The following is an 18,298-nucleotide window of genomic DNA, read 5'->3' on the forward strand; positions in this document are numbered from 1 at the left end:
ATGGACAATCACCTGTTTTTCCTACAGTAGGCTAACTAAGGTTCATAAAAGCCATCTACATCTTTATCGCAGATTTTGCAACAGACTGCTCAGCCTATCCTCTATATAGTAAATTTAAAATTGTTTTAGCAGAATGGTTTAAGGTAAAAGCATACTACTCAATAAAAAGTATGACAAATCAAATGTTAAGTGTTATTAAGTTCTGACTAATTACTGTCACACTAAGTTGTGACACTAGAGGCACTAGCAAATCCAAGTAACCTATATCAAATGCTCTGCTAACAGGCTCCTACATATAACATTCTGAGATTGTACACACCACTGTATTATTGATGTAAATATCATTTTATGTACTTCTTCTCTTATCTTTACATGTAAATACTTACATTAATAATATGTACGAGTAAAAAGTTTGGACATGAATAAATAAAAATTACTAAACAGCTAACCCAGTTCATGGTAAACAGTCTCAGTTGCAGGCTGGCTATCTGTTGGCTTCCAGGGACAATAAAGAATTGAATTTCAGTATTTCATATGATTGTTAACAAAATTTAAAAATTTAAAATGCCGTCATAATCTAATCATTAAGTAGTATAATATTATGTAAAAGATTTAACATATTAAGATAAGTACTGCATTTAGAAACTGTGTATATGTTTTGAAGCAGCATAAATCACTGCATGAAAATATCCAGAATATATTCCTCTAGTGTTTGAGAATGAGAGCATTTAGTGACTTACAACATCGTTTACACATAATTTCAAACCTTTAAGAACCTTTTTCTCACTGAAAGGACTCCACAAAAAATGTTTGTCACTTCTAGATTTTCGCTATTCTACATCTACATCTACACTCTGAAAACCACTGTGAGGTCCATGGCAGAAGATTCATCCCATTGTACCAGTTATTAGGGTTCCTTCCTGTTCCATTCACGTATGGAATGCAGGACGAATGAATGTTTGAATACCTCTGTGTGTGCAGTAATTATTCTAATCTTATCTTCACAATCCCTATGTGAGTGACACATAGAGGGTTGTAGTATATTCCTAGACTAATCATTTAAAGCTGGTTCTTGAAACTTTGTTAATAGACTTTCTCAGGATAGTTTAAGTCTATCTTCAAGAGTCTTCCAGCTCAGTTCCTTCAGTACCTCTGTGACACTCTCCCATGGATTAAACAAACCTGGGACCATTCATGCTACCCTTCTCTGTATACATTCAATACCCTCCGTTAGACTTATCTGGTACAGGTCCACACACTTGTGCAATATTCTAGAATCACTTGCATGAGTGATTTGTAAGCAATTTCCATTGTAGACTGATTGCATTTCCCCAATATTCTACCAACAAACCGAAGTCTAGCACCTGCTTTGTCCACGAATGAACCTGTGTGATCATTCTATTCCGCATCCCTACCCAGATATTTGTATGAGTTGGCCCATTCCAACAGTGACTCATTCATGCTGTAGTCATAAGTTACATGTTTTTTCATGTTGTGAAGTGCAAAATTTTACATTTCTGAGCATTTAAAGCAAGTAACCAATGTCTGCACCACTTTGAAATCTTATCTAAAGATCTGACTGAATATTTATGCAGCTTCTTTCAGACAGTATTTCATCATAGATAACTGCATCATCTGCAAAAAGCCTGATTAATATTGTCAGCAAAAATTAATTAATTATTTTCTGTAAAGAAAACTTATGTTAAAGTGACATGTTCCATATAATACAAAATGTCATTTTCATAATCTATGGAACAAGGATTAATGTATGTATGTATGTATTAATACACAACATGAACAGCAAGGGTCCGAAGACACTTGGTCACAACACACTTCCCTGGGGCACACCCGAAGTTACTCCTAGACGTGACGATGACTCTCCATCCAAAATTACATGTTGCATCCCCTCTATAAAAAGTCCTCAATCCAGTCACAAACTTCACTTGATACCCGATATGATCACACTTTTGACAATAAGCTTAGGTGTGGTACTGAGTCAAACGCTTTTCGGAAATCGAGAAATACAGGATCTACCTGACTGCCTTGATATAAAGCTTTCAGTATGTCATGTGGGAAAAGTGCAAGTTGGGTTTCACATGATCGACATTTTTGGATGCCACACTGGTTGGCATTTAGGAGGTAATTCTGTTCAGGATACCTCATTATGTTTGAACACTGAATATGTTCTAAGATTCCACAACAAATCGATGTCAAGGATACTGGATGGTAGTTTTGTGGATCATTTCTACTACCCTTCTTGTAGATGGGTGTGACTTGCACCTTTTTCCAAGAACTGGGCATGGTTCTTTGTTCAAGGGATCTACAATAGATTATAGTTAGAAGAGGGGCTAACTCAGCTGCAACTTCAGTACAGAATCTGACATGGATTCCATAAGGCCCTGGAGTTTTGTTTTATTTAACAATTTCAATGTTTCTCAACACCACTGACACTAACACCTATTTCATTCATCTTTTCAGTGGTACGAGGATTAAATTGGGGCTTTAAAACTGCTGCATCTGACACAATGGTTTAATTTATTACTTCTTTATTACTAACTTAATTCAAAACACATTTTGCAGTCAGTATACACATTACCACTGAATGTATTTTGGAAAATTGTATCACTGTACAACACACAGTTCAGGAGATATGGCAACATAAATATTGAAACATGTGAAAAACCAGCTTTTGGTTAAAATAGAGTGCAAATTAGCCAGTTTATAGTCATCGAATGTTTAATAATGAGAACACATAGCAACTTCCAAAACACTTTAAACGTAATTTCAAACCTCCTCTATACTACTTCTTGCTTACATGTTTAAAATTAATTATTTAACACATTACTTCATTTATAAAGTGATCAAAAGTTTGAAGCTATTTAAACATGGGAGTCCGATTTTTTTAAGAATCTGGGACAAATATATTAAGATGATTTCTGACTTAGAATGGTACCAGTAAACCCTTGATTCTTTAAAGAATTGAACTCCAATGTGTAAAACAGCCTCAAACTTCTGATTACTTTACAAAAACAAATACAAATGTTTTAATCCACCATTGAACATATTTACATGCAATTGGTGTCATCAGTGTTTACGTAATAATAATATCAATAATAATAATATAAACTTCGACATGAAAAATGTTATTAACTATAATACAATAATCCAGAATGGATACAATACATATTTGTGCAAATGTCAATAACAACACAAAGTTTCCTAATAGATCAATTACAATATAAATGAACTACATAGTCCAGTGAATGACAAATAAATAATAAAATAGATAATTGACAATAAGTACATGAAACAGTAATAAAATAGTTGCACAGTGTGGCATGTGTATAGTTCATACCGACAATCATTCTTTCCACGAACAATACGAGACTGGAATAGGAGGGAGAACCGATAGAGGTACTCAGGGTACCCTCCGCCACACACCGTCAGGTGGCTTGCGGAGTGTGGATGTAGATGTTTGCAGTTAATTTATAGTTCAATCTCATAAGGAAAGTGGGTCATTTGTCACATACTCAAGGAACTCTTGAGCAGAGTAAATTACTTTACTTTTGATCCACCTCGAAAGACTAGTTTTAAATTTATTTACTGGCACTGTGTAGGCATTTTCAGGTAATTTGTTGAAGTGGAAAGGACCAAGATATTTGTAGCCGTTATGTGTCTTTGCAAGCCTAGCATATGACATATTAATTGTATGTCCACTTCTTGTGTTATGGTCATGAACTGTTCTCCTTAAGTCAAATTTACTCAGATTATCTTTAACGAAGACAAGGCTGTTGTAAATATACAGGCCGGGCACTGTCATTATATTTAGTTTCTTAAAATAATCTCAACATGATCCATATGGGCTAAGTTCTGCTATGCACTTTATGGCTTTCTTTTGCCATTTAAACACTAATTTTGAGCCTACGGAATTGCCCCATAATAGTATTCCTAACTCAGGTGTGAATGGGAGAATGCAAAATATGCATAAAACAGAAGTTCTTTACTGACACTGCTCTTCAGCTTGTACAGCAGATATATGGCATGTGCCAATTTGCCACCTATCTTCCCTGTATGGGTATCCCAGCTGAGCTTTTGATCTATATGAAATCCTAATAATTTTACTGTTTTGTTATCATGACTGGGAGCATTCGGATTGAATACAATAGTTTCAGTTTTACTATCATTCTTCTGCAGCACATTTGCCTCGAACCAAGTAGTGCAACTCTCTATTGCCACTGCCGTGCTGTGCTGCACATTTTCAAGACTGGCATTACATGTGATGAGAGTTGTGTCATCAGCATATAGCACTGCATCACATGATACAACTGCAGGTAAATTATTTATATACAGGTCTCAGAACAGATCCTTGAGGTATGCCCTTTACAACTGGAAGACAATCTGACAGTTGATTATTTACCTTAACTAACTGTTAACTAACTTAACTAACTGTTTTCTATTGTCCAAGTATGACTGCATTAGGCATAGAGCATTCTCTCTCACTCCATAGAGGTAGAGTTTTTTTGTGAGAATATTGTGGGAGACCTTATCAAAAGCTTTCTTGAGGTTCAACAGTGTTGCACAGATAATACCTTTATTTTCAAAACAGTTGTATATTTTTGCTACCATACTCTCACCTGCTTTGACTGTAGAAAGGCTAGATTTGAAACCACACTGTGAGGAGGTGAGTGTGTCATTATGTTCAAAATATTGACTCAACTGTTTATGCATGCATTATTATATTATTTTTGATACTATAGGTATAAGTGATATTGGTCGACAAATCTGGTGATGCTATATCTCCTTTCTTGTGTACTGGTTTAACTACAGATGTTTAAATATTTATCTTTCAACATGTAAGAACGAAAAAGTTTATGAAAGGTCCGAAATTATGCTTAAAGTTTGTTGGAAGTCACTAAGTGCCTCCATTATGAAACACTGAATAAATATAAACACGGTAATTTGTTCTCCATTTTAAAGAAAATCTAGTTTTTCGCCCACCTCAATGTTTATGCTGTCCTATCTGTTGGAACTACATGTTGTACAATAATATAATTTTGCAGCCATATTAAGTAATATATATAGATACTGTATGTAAAGTTTGTCCGAATAGATTTAGAACTAAAGAAGTAATAAATTAAAATGTCATACATGATATTGAAGTTTTACTGCATGAACAATGAAAATGTAGTAAGCAATAAACTTTTCTCCTTTTATCATTTTGTTGGGGCACTGAAATTATGTGTAATATTTGGTGGAAGTCGCTACGTGCTCTCATTCTCAAATATTGCATGAATGAAGTGCGTGTATTTGAGGGCCATCAGTTATACTGCTTCAAGACAAACACAAAGTTTCTAACTGAAATATTTGTCTTGGTGTTAAAACTTTTACATTATATTATCCTCTTAATGAATGTATTATGATAGCATTTAAAAAAATTTAATTTGGTCAATAATTCAATGAAATATTGGAAATTTAATTTTTGTTGCCCTTTAATTGCAACTGGTACCTGGTTCCAGGGCAAAGTTTTAGTAAAACTGTATAGATACCTACAAATAACTGGAAAATGAATCATGTTTCGCTAAGAAGACAGCTGTATAATAAGATATCTTTCAATCACTTATCAGTTAAGAAACTCTCAGGTATGTAGTCCACATAATCAGGAAAGATTCCAGAACCATGACATCACATTGCAAGGAGAAACAGTAAGCAAGATGGTAACAGAAAGCAGGTGGGTCAATCAGGTGAGGAGAATTATACCATGTAGCTGGAATACTCCTTCAGTAGAGCTGAAAACTGGCATGCAGAGAGCCATTTGATTCAGAAAATGTTCATTCAGCACTATGATTCAGAAAATGTTCATTCAGTACTGTCTAAGGGCAAGTGCCACCCAGTAACAGTAAAATTACTTATTCCTAATGACTGCAGCAGAATCTGCAACCATTCAACAGTGTTAGATCTACTGCCCATAAGTCTTACATGAAAACCACACTGAACGATTGTCAGGGAGAACTTGACAAGCAATATGTTAGTCCCAATCTATAAAAAGTGTAAGTTAGACTGTCAGCGAGAGACCACCCCAAGTTCCTGCTGCTAATAAGACGAGTACACTGTTTGTTTATTACATATTTTTATGAGCTTCAAACAGGAGTGACTTCTTTTCAGTTACCTTTGTAGTAACTTCTTGCGTGTTTGAGTGTTTACTATGAGCAACCTTTCATTTCATTTTAAAAACAGTGTAGCGTACAGTACTGCTGTTGCTATCAAGCATTGTATTGACCCTCATATCGTTCAGGCTTTTGTTTATTTGGCTTAGAATAGCTCAGTGTCGATAAGACCATCAATGAGAGAGCACTACAGGTTCTGTTGGCACCCACCTACATAGGAAGAAATGATCATCATTTCTTGAGTCAATGATCATCACCATAAAATAAGAGAAATCAGGGCTTGCGTAGAAAAATTTATGTGCTTGTTATCCCGCGCGTCGTTTGAGAGTGGAACTGTAGAGAGACAGCTTGAAGTTGATTCACTGAACCCTTTGCCAGGCACTTAATTGTGAATAGCAGAGTAATCACGTAGATGTAGATGTGAAACTGAGTATGCATTAATTAGAAAGACATAAAGATGTGAACTCCAAGCACAACTTCTATAGCAACATCTTCAAAGAGGCAATAAATACATACACTAAAGACAATGAAATTATCAAAGTTGTGTAACTATGGCTCAAAAGATTGTCTTGCATAATTAAATGTGATGCTTTTTGCAAAACGTTATATGACTTAATACCTTCTGTCACCTTAGCTGCTTCAGACAGAGGTACCACAAGGGGCTCGTCCAGGTTGTCTTTGTCTTCTATGTCAAAACTGTCTTCAATGACCTTTCACTTGGCTGGCACAGAACATGATAACATGTCTCAGACAGACCCTGCACTGTGCTCTTATGAACCTCTACAACCATAGTTAACTGCCTGAATTTCATTACCAGCATTCAAAAGATGAGAGGACAAGGAATTCCAAGGGGAGATTTCAGCTCAATCAGTGTAGCTGATGGTGGCACAACAGCAATGCAATATCATGGAAATCTGATTTGCCAACAGAGCCTAGAATCCTCTCAGGCTGACACTTTTTAGAAGTAATGTTTTTCAACTGTTCTTAAGCATTATAACAAACTTAATACTAAATAGATGTTAGATTTAACAACTCCACAAAACAAGAGCAATAATTCCTCTTCAGAACCACCTAATGTGAGGGGAACTATAAATTTAACATCAGTGTAAAGATATGAATATTAAATGTCCAACTAAAATACAATGTGACCAACGTCTCTAGGCACCCATTAAATTCATTCTGAAGTAAATAGTCTGTAGCATCTCCTTGTGTTACTATTGCAGTGTAATTTTTGGGGAAGGCTTTCCATGCAGCTGTAGCTGAGGCTTTGAGTCCACCAATGTAATTAGTCCATCCTATTTTCTCTAAATGAAGAAGCAACAGACTTTCCTTTGTGGACACGAACATTTTATGCGAACAGAGAAAAGGTCCCATTGCAGAAAATTTGGAAGCATCCTACAATCTAAAATGAACTTGTATTCATTGTCCTTGCAACCAAAATTAACCATCTAACTTAAAAACAGGAAAAATCAACCTCAGACCACTATACCATTTTCAAGAAATTTCACTGTCACTGCAATCCATTTGTGTGAACACCATTTGCCAGGCATCTGCAGGTCCACATATACATATGCCAACACTAGTGTCAGGTCATATATCATGACTCATCACCCCACAGTATCTTCCACTGTTTCAGAATCAAATGCTAGAAATCCCCACAACAACTTGTAAAGAAGTCTGATGACTGGTTTGTAGAGAATGCTTTAAAGATCAGTAATCCCTGCCAGTTAATTCCTAAGGGGTACCAGAGGAATGACAGGATTTAGTGCTTTCCTTGTGTTTTTTATTTACGATAATGTTGTTACTAGTGGCACTGGATGCATACAACTTCTCTTACAAGTGTCTAATGCAATGCCCGAATCTGAGGCATTTTTGAAAACAAGTCAATGTTCTCTGACATATTCTGAGGAATAACATGTCAATGATGTGATACATTGTCCCTGCACTTGTACATTCCTCAATACTTCACCTCATACCACCAGAATACTTTAAATGGGCTGTCAAGAGATTTTCAGCTGTCACTTCTGCTGCAATTCTGTGACTGCAGTAGCAGGATGTTATTCATTATAATAGCTGGATACTGTACTATCTGCTTTACACTTATTGTTTTAGAGTAGGATTTGCCAAGATTTTAGCTCACAGGCCATGCCTGAGCACGAGCCCACCTCCATGCCACACTACCTGACACAAGGAGGGGAAAAGGGCAAAACAGCGAACACACCACATTTAAATGGTAGTGCAGTCACATTGCTGCAACTTGGTTTTATATTTCACATTTCTCAACAACACAAATCATAAATAAAACAAGTTTTCAGTATTTATTGATTATTTTTTGCATGCTGAACACATAATTTTTATCCAGTATAAATTGTTGGCATGAAGACAGACACCGATGATTTTCGCAGAGTTTCACACTCACATTGCCATGTAATCATGATTTATTTAGTTTCATAATCGAAATAGGTCTTTCACACATGTATGTCAGTCGAAATATTGTAGTACTTTTGCAACCTCCTTATGGAGACTTGGAAAATCTACCTGAGGAAAGCAGTGTAGATGTTCTGGACTGTTTTAAGATAAAAAGATTTGTCACTGAAACTGGAATTACCCCGCAGGTCAGTCCATTATGACTGAACATGCACAAGGGTGTTCTCAACTGAAATGGCAAATGATCTCTAAATCAGTGTGAAAAGAGATGTGAGATTGACAGTGTCCTCAAAACTTTTATAAAACTATTCTTTTAATTCTTGCAAGTCTACAATTAATTCTTCAAACCATGTGCTTTCTTTAATGCCAGTGAGTTTAGGGAATTGGACTGTCTTTGTCAGCATGCGTCCCTCCTACAACACAATTTTCTTTTTAAATGCATACTCATCAAATCAGAAAGAAGTTACCTTGCAATGTATTACTGTGAGCAGCATGCAGTCAAGTCCACTTAAAATCCGTAGTCTGCAATCCATTCTGGATGTTCTAATTTTCATTCCTGCACTTCTTTTTTCTTCATAAATTGAACAACAGCGAGTTTTAAATCGAAAAATCACTTCAGATATGCCCCTTCACTTAGCCAACATACTTTGCAGTAATATATGAAGTCTCTGTACCATAACTCTTCCTTTGAAAACTATTGCAACCGATAATGGAATAACGTTGTCACTTCAGGATTTTACTATTTATATCACCAATTTCTTCAAGTGCTCTATGCCTGCAAATTTAGCACGAAGTGATTCTTGATTTACAGAACAATGAATCCCATCCATCGATCATTGTAATTTTTTGCTCTTTCGTTGTCATCTAAATGTTTAAATTCTCTCTGCATGACACTGTAATGTTGCTTCATAGTAAATAAGCAGTACCCCTCACTTATGTGAAATGAAAGTTCTCATCCCTCTCTTCCTCCATTCCCATACATTTTAAAGGATTGTCATGACAGATCGCTAGACTGCATCTTTTTGCACAAACAGCCACTGGACCTGTAAACGTCCTTTATAACGCAAACAAATAGTGAATGTTAAACAGCAATGACATCATGATTCTGTCAAACTCAGAAAGTTCTGCTGGACTCAGAGAGTCGTGCCGACTGAAAAATGCCACACTGCAATCCTCAATGAAGTGTCACATTGTTCTGGGTACTTCTGAGAAGGACAAGCAAAGCTGGATCTTGGCCTGCTCAAGCCCTGCACATGTGAAGTCTGTCATGCCGTAGCTGGCCTTGCTTTAAAGAGTGCTGTGAACATACTGGGAAAGTACTCTGAAGCTGGTAATATTTGGCTGTTCATGGAAGTAAAAGAGGGAAGTACTGTACTTTTGGTGAAAAATCTTTCTACAACACAAGAAAATAGTCTCCCTTGACAAAGATTTTCTATTGATCTATGAAACCCAAATTTAGTACATGCAATTTTTCTTAATTTATTCTGATTTGATAAAAACAGGACTAAATTACAAATAAAAGTTACACTGAAACATATTGGTATTCTAATATAATTCCTACCAAATTTTGCAAACTTGATAGAAACAGATGAAGAATTACAAACTCTGACCTGTAGCCATTTAAGCCGCCGTTTGAGACTGTACTGTGCTGGAGGCTGACTTAAAGGTGTTTCCTGCTGTGAAGAAACCAGATGGCTGCTTTCAGAGTCAATCTTTAACAGAAAAAGAACAATACTGGATTACACTGTGGCATACAGCAACATGATAGAACCAATTAAGATTTCTTTCCTTAGATGAAATCAAGCAAATATTATAGTTACATGAAAACAGACACTGGGAAATAAAATTTTCTTGTCATTAACTTACAAAGCAGTTTACACAGAATAAAGATTTATCATTCTGATAATTATACAATGACAGCTTTCATGGCCAGTATTTCTATCCATGGTGATTTTAGTTACATGGGCATTTGGCATAATCTAATAAATGCTTCCGTACATAACATTTCATGCTAAAGACATCCTCAGATGCTAATGTAAAGACTTCATTAGTTGATTTTTAACTGGGCTATATTACATACATGACACTGGAGAGGAAGATAAAAATGAAATCTGTATATTGAACACGGTCAGCAAGCTGAACTCTTTAAACTTAACCGCACAAGTCAGGTTGTGAAGCCACCTGACCACTGTCTAAAATCGTAGAGTTTTGACGGTTGTGTTACAGAGTTTGTATAGCAAAACAATTGGGTAGCCTAGTCAAATGGGAATTTTACCATAACAGAATTGCAGAAGTTTTTTTTTTTTTCTCGGTGCTTCTATAAGTTATCTGGGGTGCTCAATCCAAATTTCATATTTGCTGTTTAACACAAGTTTGGCTTCAAAATGAAAAACACAAAGGAATCTCAAAATTTTCGTACTTGTTTCAGTGTTTCACTTATATCTAAAATATTATGGATTTTTCGAAGTTGCCCATCTGACACAAAATTAATGTAGCCAAAATATCCTACAAAATGCATTACTCATGTACAATTTACAGATAGGCAAATCCGCTCCAGTGTGCCTTAAAGCAGAGATTCTTTGGCCTACTGCAAAACCATCAAAAATGTCCTCTCCCACTCTCTACAACTCAAAACATGTTTATGTTATCAACAAAAACCCCTACACTATGCGAGAGAACATTAAATTTACCGCAAGAAATGTCTACAACATTCAGTTTTCTCATGGGGGGGGGAGGGGGGGGGGGAGCAAAGTGAAACTTACGAAAAATGCCTTCTGCGTTCTACAGTTAACCTTCCCATCTGTCTATATCTTACAGGTGCTATACTTCCAGTGTATTACACTTCAAAGAGGTTGTTTCAAATGATGGGAAAGCATGTTTGTTATCTTTACAACATATCACGTACATGACACTGAACAGGAAGATGAATACAGAATCTGTATATAATAATGTACATGTGTCATGGAATGAGTTACTGTAGAGTCTGGATTGGGTAATCACTTCAAGTAGGTTCTTTCCATCTGGAAAGAAAGAAGGAATTCAGTGATTGAACATGGATGCAAAAGATGGATAAGTTGTTTAGTGAACTATCGTACCTGTACTGATGACATGGGTGCAGGCAATGTTTCTTGGGCACTAGAAGATCCAAGTGAAGGGTCTTGGGCAATGATGGAAGATCCAACCAAAGTGTCAATGGCTGTGGAAGGCCCAGGCTGAGCAGTGAGTTGTTTCTGTTCTTCAACTAAAAAGCTTAACTGAATGGTTAATGTTATGACAGGGAAACAGGGAAAGTTGATTAATAAAGATGTATAAGGCTGCAAAATAGTAAATGAATTAATACCTTTGTCACCTCGGCTGCTCTAGACAGCGGTACCGCAAGGGACTCATCCAAGTCATCTTCGTCTTCTAAATCAAAACTGCCCTCAATGCTAAATCTCAAGCCTTCACGTGGATGGCACAGTTTTGAGCAGAACAGTCCTGCTTGCCTACATCCACAGTGACCTTGGTATTCTGTCTTGCATTAGCAAGATAATCTGAAGAAGTCTCTCGAGAGCTGAAGGTTCAGTGTGGTAATAGGAGTCAACCCATATTTTGTCGACTTCCACTCCCACTGCTCTGGATCCAAATAGTTTCCAATCCACTGCTGCACTTGATGGAAAACTCCAAAGGTGTGTTGTTGAGCTGCCACTTCAGTGGGAGGGAAGCCATTTTCATTGATGCAGTGTAGGCTGAGGCAGACGTCATGCATGGCTTATCCCTCAGCTTGTTAAGACGAGCAAAGAAACTGTGACCACGACATCAGTGAAACATAGTTCACTATGTAGCATATATGTCTTTCGTATGTATCTATCACTAAATGCCTTCTTTCTTTCCCAGATGAAGAACCCACTCGAAGTGACTAGCCAATTCTGGTTGAAATTTATTCTTTTCATGACATGTGTGTTACTACATGCAGAGTTCATATTCATTACCTGATCTGTTGTGAATATAATTTGTTAACGTTTTCATCATACATGCTTTCCCATCATTCAAAACAACATCTCTGAAATGTAATACACTGAAAGTAAAGCGCCAATGAGAGATAGATGGGTGGGACAGGTTGACTGGCTGTACGCTGCACAAGGCATTTTTCGTAATTTCCTTCCCCTTACGAGAAAAATGAATGTTACACACATCTCTTGCAGTAAATTTAATATACTTTCACATGTTGTTGGGATTTTTGCTGATAACTCGAATATTCTTCAGGTTGTAGGGGTGGGAGCTGGCATCTTTGACATTTACACAGATGAGGCAAAAATTGCTGCTTTTCTGTGTGCTCTAGTGTCAATATTGATTGCCAGACAATCAAACATGACTGGTGCACATGATAGGAAGTTTTAGCTACTTTAGTTTTGAATAGAGAGGTCATCTCAGAAAAATACAAAGGTTTCAAGATATAAATGAAAAACTGAAAAAAGTGTGAACATTTCGAGGTTTTTTGCATTTTCTGTTGTGAAGCCGACCTACTAGCGATCAAACATGCAATTCGGATACAGCACCCCAAAAAACATACAGAACTGTTGAGAAAAAACTTCCACAATTTTGTTACGAAAACAGCTGTTTTGAACACCAATTAACTGGACTAAGGTGCTATTTCCTTTATTTAGCACTAAGAACCACAATATGTCTAATTTCAGTATTTATTCTTTCTGCTAAAGTTGCTTTTCTGCTTTTTAATTTCCATAGACTGCCTGCACATCCCAGCACAATCATGGCTGGATCATGATAAAATTATAAGGGAAAAAAAGCTAATAGTGTGTATCCCACTCATGATACTAGAAGAAAAGAAGATATCCACTGTGAGCATACAGATCTGAATGTGGTACAGAAGGAGATCCATTTCAGTGGCGGTAAGATTCTTAATCTCCAACTCCGTTTAGTGGTTTCTTCCTAGTTCCTATTGCATTATTTTACATTATAATGTAGACTGAACCATGTGGTATAGAATCCGTCAGTCTGTAATACGCATTTCAGAAACACACAAAAATCCTTATTTAAGTGCATGTTTATGTATCACTGTAAACATATTTAAATACTTTTAATTTGTTTATTAATAGAACCTAAGATGAAGGTATCTTAACATGGAACTGATCAGTACTATTTACATAATACCATAGACTGTAACCACAAGAAAATGACATGACATGACATATCCTCTGATACATTCATAAAAGCGGAAACTGACATATTCAATATACTCTGATATACTCACAACTTGGATCACAGGAACAGATGCAAATAATAAATTCACCAACGAATATTTAACAATGTATACTTCTTTTTAATTCATCGCACTCTGTTCTCAGAGTGCAAACAAAGAATGTGCATCATTCACTCACAGATCCAGAGCCCTGTTGAGGTATTCTGCAGCCTTGGCAGAACTTCCAAAAAACAACCACCCCCCCCCCCCCCCCCTCTCTGCCCATAAAACTACATTTATAGCATTTTTCTGTGTAACACACATAATTTTGTGCGTACATTCAATAAAAATGAAGCATTATTGAAAAATATTATTTAAACTATCTATATTTACACTAATATTGCACAGAACAAATTAAAAGTGTCACTGTAGAGAATAAATCATAAGTTTTCCAAAGTTTCTAAAAAAAATCAGTAAAACAGTATTTTATTGTTCATAGACCTGTTTTATGAGGATAGTTTGAGAAGTTCTTGGAATCACCACGAGAGGTCAGCACTTGCACAATGAGTTGTTCATGTGATATACATTTGACTGTTGTCCGTAAACACATGCCACATCAGTGCTCTTGGAAGACAGCTGTCGTGGTGATGTGGCCCTGCTGTTTTTCCCGCATAGTGATTTGCGAAAATGGAAACAATGGAGATTCGAGCAGTGATTAAATACTTCATAAAAAAAGGTACGAAAGCAAAGGACATTCATGCTGATTTCCAGAATACATGGGGGGACTCTGCTCCTCCATATTCAACTGTTGCCAAGTGGACAAATGAATTTAAATTTGGTTAGGAGAGCTTAGATGACGCTCCACATTGTGGTCAGCCAAGACATGTCACTACTCCAGAAATCATTGCAAAAGTGCACAAAATGATCATGGAGGATTGCCAATTGAAAGTGCGTGAAATTGCTCACACTTGCCAGATGTCATCTGAAAGGGTATATCACATTTTCACTGAAGAAATAGAAATGAAAAAATTATCTGGAAGACGGATGCCGTGACTCTTGACCGTGGATCAAAAATGCATGAGAACTGACATAATGGAACAATGTTTGGCCCATTTTAGGAGAAACGAACAAGACCTTTTGCGTCCGTTTGCGACCACAGATGAAACTTAGCTGCACTACTATACCCCAGAGACAAAACAACCGTCAAAGCAATGGAAACAGGCTTATTCTCTGCCACCAAAGACAATTTCTTTGACGGGAAAGGTCATGGCATCAGTGTTCTAGGATGCGAAGAGGATTCTGTTTGTAGATTATCTCCCCACTGGGCAAACAATTACTGGAGAATACTAAGCTAATCTCCTGGACAAATTGCAATAAAAGATATGCAAAAAAAAGGCCAGCTTTAGCAAGGAAGAAAATTATCTTCCAACAAGACAATGCACACCTGCACACATGTGCTGTCGTCATGACAAAATTCCATGTATTAAGGTAGGGATTGTTGCCGCACCCGCATTATTTACCTGATATGGCTCCATCAGACTTCCATCTCTTTCCAAAGCTGAAATTTTTTCTTGGTGGACAAAGATTCACTTCAAACGAAGAACTGATAGCCAAAGTTGACAACTATTTTGCAGGCCTGGAGGAAACTCAGTTTTGAGGTGGGATCAAGGCACTGGAACGTCGTTGGACCAAGTACATTAATTTACATGGAGACTACATTGAAAAACAAGAAAGGTTTCAGTGATGTAAGTATTTTTTTTCTATTCCATTCCAAGAACTTTTCAAACCACACTCGTACATTGGTTTTAGGATTATGTATAATAAGGACTTTGTCTTGGATGAATGTCCTTTCCAAGGAGGATAGATTGCAAAAGATGATCATCCAAGGGAAACGACTACAGGGAAGACCACTGAGATGTGGATGGACTAGATAAAGGAAAAGACAAACTAATGTGGGACCAGTTACTTCAAGTTCCAGAAGACTGGCAAAAATGGGAACAGACTGTTAAAAGGATTATGCAGTGTGTCACCAACTTTTCAGCTACGAAAGTCTGAGTATTGATGATGATGATGAAGCTAATGAACAGATCTAAGAATCCTACTCAACTTGTTGGAGAAAAAGTACGCCAAAATTCTCTTGAGAATTTTCTGACACTTGAATTCACTTGCAATAATGGCATCAGATTCATTGCACTATGTCAACAGAAGTATTTTAAAGTCATGTCAATCTCCAGAAGGATATATTTTCGAAATCAAAAGAGTTGGAGGCAACCCATCCAATTGCTTGATGAGTATCACAATGATTGTGTTGCCATCACATACAATTCACAGAAATTTACTTGCTAATTCACAACTGTTAAATGCGATAAAATCCAGGGATGGTGTAGACTGTTAACCAAACACATGGAACCATGTTGAGTTTATCGTGATTCAGTTCATTTTGTTTAGTATCACTTTCACGAGAGCATGTATATTGCATATGATTTCTGTGATTTTATAACTGGATTTTGTGCAAGTCATCTCACTTGGTAACTTCCTTTGTGCACAGGTTTGTTTGTGAGGACCATGTGGTCATGATGAATTGAGAAAGTTTACAGTGCCAAGGTCATAGTGATCTTACGCTGTAGAACATCTGAGTAAATTATGATTCTGAATTATGCTTCCTTTTTATAGCAATTCACTTCAAATAGAAATTTTACTAATTTATTCCGCATGTTAAAATCAAGGGAACAGCCCCTCTTGCTACCCATGTGTGTTGCGGTGAAGGTTTTTCAGCTTTTTCCTTCCTGCTTGTCTCTCAAGTACCTGTGAATGTAAGTGTTCATGATTAAACCATCCTTTCATCATTCCTCTTCCATAAATCATGGACCTTGCAGGGGACTTCGAAGTTAAGTTCTAAGGTAATTAATATGCGAAGTAATAGATTACAATCAACACGACCATCATATTGCTCACTTTAGACGTCCTCTCCAGGGGACACCATCTTGACGAACCACTGTCCATGCGGGTGGAGAGTCTTGCGTATCTGCCTGAAGCTGAGGGCTATGCTGAAGGTACAGGACCTATTGCCAGAAAGGCCTTAGCTGATGGATCAGACTAAGAGTGTCCCACAACATCCTGTCTTCCTAATCCACTCCTAGTCCTTACCCAATTCCCTTCCCCAACCCAAGGTGTGATGCGATCTGTGCCGAGGGGTGTGTGGGACATGGGAAGATGTGTCGCAAACGTAGCCTCAGGGATACTGGGTGACCTCCCTGAGTAAGTAGCCTTACACCACGCAGGTTTTCTGTGGTGTAGACTGTGTAGGTTCCCAAATCTCGTGGGACCAAGATGGACACGACTGATGAAAATAATTTAAAACAATCTGAGGGGCAAACTGAGGCCTCAGAAACCCAAACATCGGGGTGAAGACCAATGGAATGTACTCCCACTACTGAATCAGTGTCTAGACCTGAGCAAGAAGTGGAAAATGTAACTGAGAAGTTGGACCAGATCGAGATCAAAGCCTTGTCTGGGGCCCAGAGACAAAACTTCTCAGGAAACAGAAGCAAAAGTGGAGGCAATTAAAATAGCTTGAGCCCATGGCCCCCAAGAAAAAACTGTCTCGTGTTGAAGGGGATACACAGACGCCCCCTCAATGTCAAAGATAGGTAAGAAGATGATAATGGAGGAATCTAAGAATCCCTCCTCTAAGGATAAGCAAGTCCAAAAAAAAGCCGATGCAAGAAATAGGGAAACAGACCTATAGTACCGCAGTCTCAGTTTTTTGGATGGTGGTCATCCAAGAAGGCCATCGACTGGTAAGCATCCCCTCACAGCAGGAGTGGCTCGTGCAGATGGCCCTCTTTGAAAATATTGGGGGGAGGGGGGAGGGGGACACTGGTCCAGAACCCAAATGCAGGAGGGTCTATCTAGATCACTGTGCCATCATTTTTATCTGTGAAGGGGTGCAAACAGTGGAATGGCTCAAGGAGAAGGTGCCCATGATATCCCCATGGGACGATGCGGACCTGCTGGTCAAGATGGCAGCTGAGCTTCTTAAGACTGCAAAGGTATCAATATGGGTACCAAAGATTCTTAAGGATGTATCTCCAGAGACTCTTTTCGAGAAAATAGGGGTCCAGATACAAGAGCAAGGCCTGAAATTGTTTTTAGGGTTCTCGCAGGTCGCCGTCAGGATAATCAAAGACCTCAAAAGCAATTATGGTAGCAAGTTGGAGACTTGAGGTGCTGCAGATTAATCTGCAGCCAATAAAGGGGCCACTGCTGCACTGAGATGTCGCCTGGGGAGACAAGAAGCGGACATGGTCCTGATACAAGAACCCTACTTATATAAAGGGGGTGTATCAGGCCTCGATGGTACTGGAGGTAAGCTGATTTATGTTAGAAATATAAGAAACTCCAGAACATGCATTTATGTGAGAAATGGAATTTCTTTCATGTCAATGATGGATTTCTGTTCCAGAGACCTGGTGACCATCATGATGCAGCAATGTGAGGAAGGTATCACGAGGGAAATTGTTTTGGC

At 37.6% G+C, this 18,298-nt stretch overlaps 1 protein-coding gene across 1 annotated transcript in view; it reads right to left on the reverse strand.

The window, feature by feature from the left end:
* Positions 1-18,298, reverse strand: part of LOC126176439 (zinc finger CW-type PWWP domain protein 1-like) — a 339,799-nt gene that overhangs the window by 171,559 nt on the left and 149,942 nt on the right. Inside the window, exon 7 of the mRNA XM_049923596.1 lies at positions 10,202-10,303. Within this exon, the coding sequence (XP_049779553.1) occupies positions 10,202-10,303 (102 nt within the window). The remainder of the gene's footprint in view (positions 1-10,201; positions 10,304-18,298) is intronic.

The sequence above is a fragment of the Schistocerca cancellata genome, chromosome 3 (genome assembly GCF_023864275.1).
Source record: "Schistocerca cancellata isolate TAMUIC-IGC-003103 chromosome 3, iqSchCanc2.1, whole genome shotgun sequence".
NCBI lineage: Eukaryota > Metazoa > Arthropoda > Insecta > Orthoptera > Acrididae > Schistocerca > Schistocerca cancellata.